At 24.6% G+C, this 6,024-nt stretch overlaps 1 protein-coding gene across 1 annotated transcript in view, besides 13 other annotated features; it reads right to left on the bottom strand.

Moving 5' to 3' along the window:
• EDI_337350 (DNA-directed RNA polymerase III subunit RPC2, putative) overlaps window positions 1-3,225 on the bottom strand; it is a gene marked incomplete at both ends in the record, with an annotated part of 3,348 nt that extends 123 nt beyond the window's left edge. Inside the window, one exon of the mRNA XM_001733285.1 lies at window positions 1-3,225. This exon is cut by the window's left edge and continues 123 nt beyond it. Within this exon, the coding sequence (XP_001733337.1) occupies window positions 1-3,225 (3,225 nt within the window).
• Window positions 3,205-3,307: a microsatellite.
• Window positions 3,308-3,523: 216 nt separating this feature from the next.
• Window positions 3,524-3,556: a sequence feature (AT_rich).
• Window positions 3,557-3,947: 391 nt separating this feature from the next.
• Window positions 3,948-4,005: a sequence feature (AT_rich).
• A 449-nt stretch (window positions 4,006-4,454) lies between these two features.
• Window positions 4,455-4,666: a repeat region.
• A 4-nt stretch (window positions 4,667-4,670) lies between these two features.
• Window positions 4,671-4,818: a microsatellite.
• Window positions 4,711-4,890: a microsatellite.
• A 47-nt stretch (window positions 4,891-4,937) lies between these two features.
• Window positions 4,938-5,023: a microsatellite.
• A 40-nt stretch (window positions 5,024-5,063) lies between these two features.
• Window positions 5,064-5,127: a microsatellite.
• A 17-nt stretch (window positions 5,128-5,144) lies between these two features.
• Window positions 5,145-5,297: a repeat region.
• Window positions 5,298-5,312: 15 nt separating this feature from the next.
• Window positions 5,313-5,354: a sequence feature (AT_rich).
• Window positions 5,355-5,746: a repeat region.
• A 4-nt stretch (window positions 5,747-5,750) lies between these two features.
• Window positions 5,751-5,783: a sequence feature (AT_rich).
• A 123-nt stretch (window positions 5,784-5,906) lies between these two features.
• Window positions 5,907-5,938: a sequence feature (AT_rich).
• Window positions 5,939-6,024: the final 86 nt, after the last annotated feature.

The raw sequence follows: 6,024 nt of genomic DNA, 5'->3' as shown, positions 1-6,024 counted from the left end.
TAATAACAAATTAGTTGCTCCATAACCAATTAGACAATCCCTTTCCATTTCTCCTAAACGCAATCCACCATCTCTTGATCTACCTTCTGTTGGTTGTCTTGTAAGACTTGACTTTGGTCCACGAGCACGAGCATGCATTTTATCAAGAACCATATGTTTTAATTTTTGGTAATAAACAGGGCCAATGAATATATAAGCATTAAGGGCTTTGCCAGTGATTCCAGAATATAACTCTTCTTTTCCATCATAAGAATAACCTGCTTCAATCAATATTTTTGACATATCATCTAATTTATCTCCACCAAATGCTGTTCCATATTTAAATGAACCATCCATTAATCCTGCTTTACCACTTACTAATTCAAGAAGTTTTCCAACTGTCATACGTGAAGGGAAACCATGTGGATTCATAATAACGTCGGGACAAATACCTGTATTAGTAAATGGCATATCTTCTTGATTTACAATTAAACCAGTAACCCCCTTTTGTCCATGTCTTGATGAAAATTTATCACCTAGTTCTGGTCTTCTTGAGGTTCTTAATGAAATTTTAACTTTTAAGGGCTCTTCTTCATTTGAAGTAATTAAAACTTGATCAACATAACTAGGAACGGGTCCTTTATATGTTAATACTTCTCTTCTATATTCATCATCTTTAATAGTGTCTGTAGTAAGAGTTCCAACTGTATTAATAGGAACCTGTTTATTTAAATAAATAGAGCCTGGATTTAAGATAGAACCTGGAGAGCAAACTCCATCAAAATCTAATGACTTGTATTTTGGTAATTCTCTTTCTTCATCTGTAGGACATACAACTCGATCACATGCTCCATTTTTATATTTCTTGATGACACACTCAGCTTTTCTATAAACAAAACACCTTCCATATCCTCTATCGATTGAGGCTTTATTTAAGATAGAGGCATCTTCAATATCATAACCCGAATAACTCATAACAGCAACCATAGCATTTTGACCAGCAGGTAATTTATCGAAATTAATCATATCTATAGTTTTTGTTTTAACCATTGGTATTTGTGGATAGTATAATAAATAAAGTAATGTATCAATTCTTTTAAATTGATTATATCCAATTGTTCCAATTGCTTGTTTACCCATAGCACATTGGTATGTATTTCTTGGAGATTGGTTGTGATGTGGATAAGGAATAAGTCCAGCCACAACACCAAGAATTGATAATGGATCAATTTCAAGATGAGTAGTATGTTCGTTAATTTCATTTTCACTAATAGCGATATATGAGTTATTTTCTTCATTTACATCAAGATATTCTATTAGCCCTTCTTTTAAACAATCCTCAATACTCTTAAATCCTTCAACGATATCTCTTATTTCTTTAGGACCAATTTTACTTTTACAATTCTCTACAACAATTAATGGTCTACATACTCTTCCTCCATCACTAGAAATATTAATACTTCTTTGCATTTCATTTAAATGCAATGACACTTTCTTTCCTAATCGTCCATGTCGTCTTAATAATCTACATTGTTTTAAGAAATGAATTGGATTTTGATGGATTCCAAGTAATTGACCATTTAAAAATACTAAATAACTACTTAGTGCATTAACCTCATCTCCAGAAATTAAATTAGCATCTTCAACTCCAAGATTAAATAACATTGTCACAATTGCTTGATCATCAGAGTCTGTTGTAACTTCTGTCAATAATGAAAAATTTTTAACTAAACCACAGGACTCTCCTTCTGGTGTATCTGATGGACAAACCATTCCCCATTGAGATCCTTGTAATGAACGTGGTCCTGAAACTTTACGTGTTTTTTCAAAATGAGAGTTTAAACGAGTCATCATTCCTAGTGCAGAAATATAACTTAAACGTGAAAGTACTTGAGTAATACCAGCACGATCCATATTAAATCTTTTTAATACCCAATTACCAGTTGATAAAGAATGAATTAATCCTTGTGTTATTCTATGTGGAGAAATACATTTAATGATATCAAAAGTCTCGCTTCTTGATTTTTTAGTTAAACCTTTATTAGCAGCATTTTGTAAATCAGTGTTAAACTGTTTAAAAAGATCTTCAAACAATAATGACATTAACTGTCCTGCTAATTCCATTCTTTTATTACCATAATAATCTTTATCATCTAACTCACCTGTTTCATCAGCTTTAAGAATCCAATTTACCATTAAAGCAAGATAAATAATTTTAGTCTTAAAATTATATCTATTAACTTCAATATGAGGAAGAACCAAATTAGCTAATACATCACGTGCTTCTTCTATTTTAGGTCGTTTTGAAATATATCCTTTTTGACCAGTATAAATTTTTAAATGATTTCCAATATATCTTAATGCTTCTCTTTGATTTAATACGTCTTTTGTTTTACACTCTTCAATAGAGTTAATCATTTTAGATGTATAATGATTACCAACAAATTGTAAAAATTCCATATCACTCTCCATTCCCATTGCTTTTATAACAATCATAATTGGAAGATCTTCTGTTAAACTATTATGTTTTAAATATAATTTTCCTTTCTTTAAATAAACAACTGTACGTGATTTAACTTCATGAGTAGCTGATGTAACTGATGCTGATAAAAACCCTTGAGTTGTTGTTTCAATTAAAATTCTATTTTTACTCATTTGTTCTTGCGAAAGAATAACCCTTTCAACACCTTTTACAATAAAATATCCTCCTGGATCCATTGGACATTCACCATGTCTTATAAATTCTTCAAATGTATTATTATATAAAACACAATGTTTACTTTGTAACATTATAGGCATATATCCAATTGTAACAGTTTTTCTAAATATTTTCTTATCTCTAGTATATTGAATATTAGCAAGTATTGGTGCTGTATATGATATGTCTCTTAATCTACATTCTTGTGGAGTAATTGATTCTTTTTTATAATCAACTTCAACACATGGAGTATCAACTTTTACATCTAAATACTTTAAATAAAATGTAGGATCAGCATCACATGTAATTTTATCATTTGCTTTAACAATTTGTTTGATTTCTTCATCAATAAAATAATTAAATGAATCGATGTGTTGTCTAACTAATCCTCTTGCTTTGACAAAGGCTGGAATTAATCTCCATTTATCTTCAACAGTATTAATAGCTCTCCCTAGGTCTGGGCAATACACTTCATTTTCAATATCTTCCATTTCAATATTATGTTTTTTTATATAATCATCTACCTGTTCCTTTTTAATTCTTTCCATTATACTTTTTCTCAGTTATTCTTTCTTTTTCATTTCTTCTCTTTAATTGTTTTTATTATTTCTTTATTATTTCTTTTCTTTTGAAGGGTTTTCTTCATAACTCAAATTTGAAATTTTTTGTTTTTTATTTTAGTTATTTATAACAATTTCACTCTTTTTTGTTACTTACACTTCTTTTCTAAATATTAACCAATTTAATGTTGTAATTTTTAATAAAATTAAACGAAGTTGTCATTAACAAAGATGATTTTTCTCATTGAAATAACGACTAACTGAAAGTGGTATATACCTCCATGAGATTTATTAAATTTTATTTTATCTAATTTAATAAGAAACATTTTTAAACCTAAACTATTTGATTTCTAATGTGTAAAAGATAGATAACAAAAATCGTTTCTATAAATAAATGCATAGTAGGAAATTATGTTTTTAAAAGAGTAAATTTAATACTCATTTATACTCGAATATTGATTTGTAATATACTATTATTCTAGTAATTTCTTGGTAATACTGATTGTGATTGGCACAAACCAATCCCATTTGTAATATTATTTTATTCAATTTTGAGAAATGCTTTTGTTTTTTGAATTTTTATTGTTTTTTATTTCCTTCAAATTTCATTAATACCTTTCTTATTAGTGATAATTATTCTCCAAATTTTTGTTTCTTTTCTCATCACTTTGTCAGTGAATTGACAACTTGTTGTACCAAATGCAATAATCATTTATTGTATTTTTCTTTTTTTTCTTTTGTTTTTAAATTTAATTAATCTTTTTTTATCCATTAATAATTTTCATTTTACCAAATATTTCATTTCTTTTCATTATTAAAATACAACCTCATAATTACTTAACAAATCTATGGTAAGTTTTTTTAATCATAACGTTAAATGTAAATCCTTTTTCTTTATTACTTTTGAAACTTAAATATAGTCTATCTAAATGTTTATTTTGATTTTGATTGAGGTTTGTATAATCCTAAAATGTCAATAATAATTTGCTCTAATGATACATAGTATTAGTTATAAAATTTAATTGGTTAATTAAGTAGCAATGTTAGGTCATAATAACTTAGAACCTTTATTCTTTTAATACCATTTTGGATTAAACTTTAATAAATAAACAGTAATTAAATAAGTAATATAGATTGTTATGTATTATTTATTGTTTTTTTTTTGTTAAGAATGGTCCCGTACATGATCCATTATCTAGTATCAATACCGAGTTTGTTTTGTTTGTAATAGAAACATTATTCCATGATATCCATCATATTTTTTTTTAATTATATCATTTTTGGATTATTCTATGTTTTCATTTTTTAATGGCTTTATTAATTTAATGCTTTCTGCATTCATTAAAACATTTATTGAAAATATGACTGAAATTATTTTACTATATTTCATTTTATCTTCCTTTTTATACTTATTACTTTTCTTCAAATATTACTTGTTTTATTTAAACAATTAATTTTAAATTACTCACTTCATTATTATTCTATTTCTGCATGTTTTCATTTCTTATTCTTTATTTATTTATACTCTTTTCTTTTTATTCTTTATTATGTATTTTTCATTGTTTTAGCTTCTTTCATTTTCATAGTTAATAATGAGATTATCATTATTTTGTATTTATTATCAGTTTTAGTTTCTCTATTTCTTTCTTTGTTAAATTTCTTTATTATGTTGTTGATGGTATTATTATTCTTGTTGTGTATTATTTTTCTTATTGTTATTTTATCTTAATGTTATTTAATGTTTGTTTTAATTTATCTCTTCTTTTCTTCTTTTTCTTTATTTTATCACAATTATCTCATTGATTTCACATAACATCATCATTACCTCTCATTTCTAATTTTTCTTTCTTTCTTTCATTTTATTTTTATTATTAATTCATTGTTTTCATTACTTGATTGTAATTAGATGTTCTTTTATTCTTGTTTTTATTTCTACTTCATTTTCATTTATATAATTACTTTGTGATTATATCATTATTTGTGATGAGGTGTTTTGTTATATCTTATTCTTTATTATATTCTATTTTCTGGATTTTAATATATAATCAAAATAATAAAAAATAAAAAGAAAAGAGAAAATATTTAATGAATAAAATAAAGAATGATAAAATAATAAATAAAATAATAAATAAAATAATAAATAAAATAATAAATAAAATAATAAATAAAATTGTTATAAAAATGTATTTAATTATTTATGATTCTTATTTTATTATTATAATTATTAAATTAAAATTGAAGAGTTAATAAACAAGATTACTCATTATATAAAGAAGAAGTAAAAATATTTCAAATATTCAACAAACAATTGATGATATTAATAAATATTAACATTACTATTTAAAATATATTAAAAAATAAATAATTGAAAGATAATGAAATATATAAACAAGCTATTAAAAAAGAGAAAGAATAATTAATAAATTAATGAAATAGAATAAAAATATCAAAAACAAGAAACAAACAATAAATAAAATAATAAAAAATAAAAAGAAGAATGAATAATATATTTCATATAATAAATATTAATTAAAACATTAAATAAACGAATAAATAAAATCGGGAACCAAAATAAGCGAAGAAATTATGCATTTAAATAAAATGCTCAAATGAAAATGGTGTAATATATTTTTTGAATAATAGATTATTCTGTTTTCTATTATTTTCTCTTAAAAAATTAAAATATAAAATAAAATAAAAAGTAGGTAAAATACAAAATCTATAACAATCAGTCGACACTTTGTAACATCTTGTTGGGGCAAAATATTTTGCATCAATAAAATAATA

Source organism: Entamoeba dispar, genomic scaffold (assembly GCF_000209125.1).
Source record: "Entamoeba dispar SAW760 scf_1105229459703 genomic scaffold, whole genome shotgun sequence".
NCBI classification, from domain to species: Eukaryota; Evosea; order Mastigamoebida; family Endamoebidae; genus Entamoeba; species Entamoeba dispar.
Note: the sequence above shows the minus strand (reverse complement) of the source record. Positions and strands in the feature narration are given on the sequence as shown.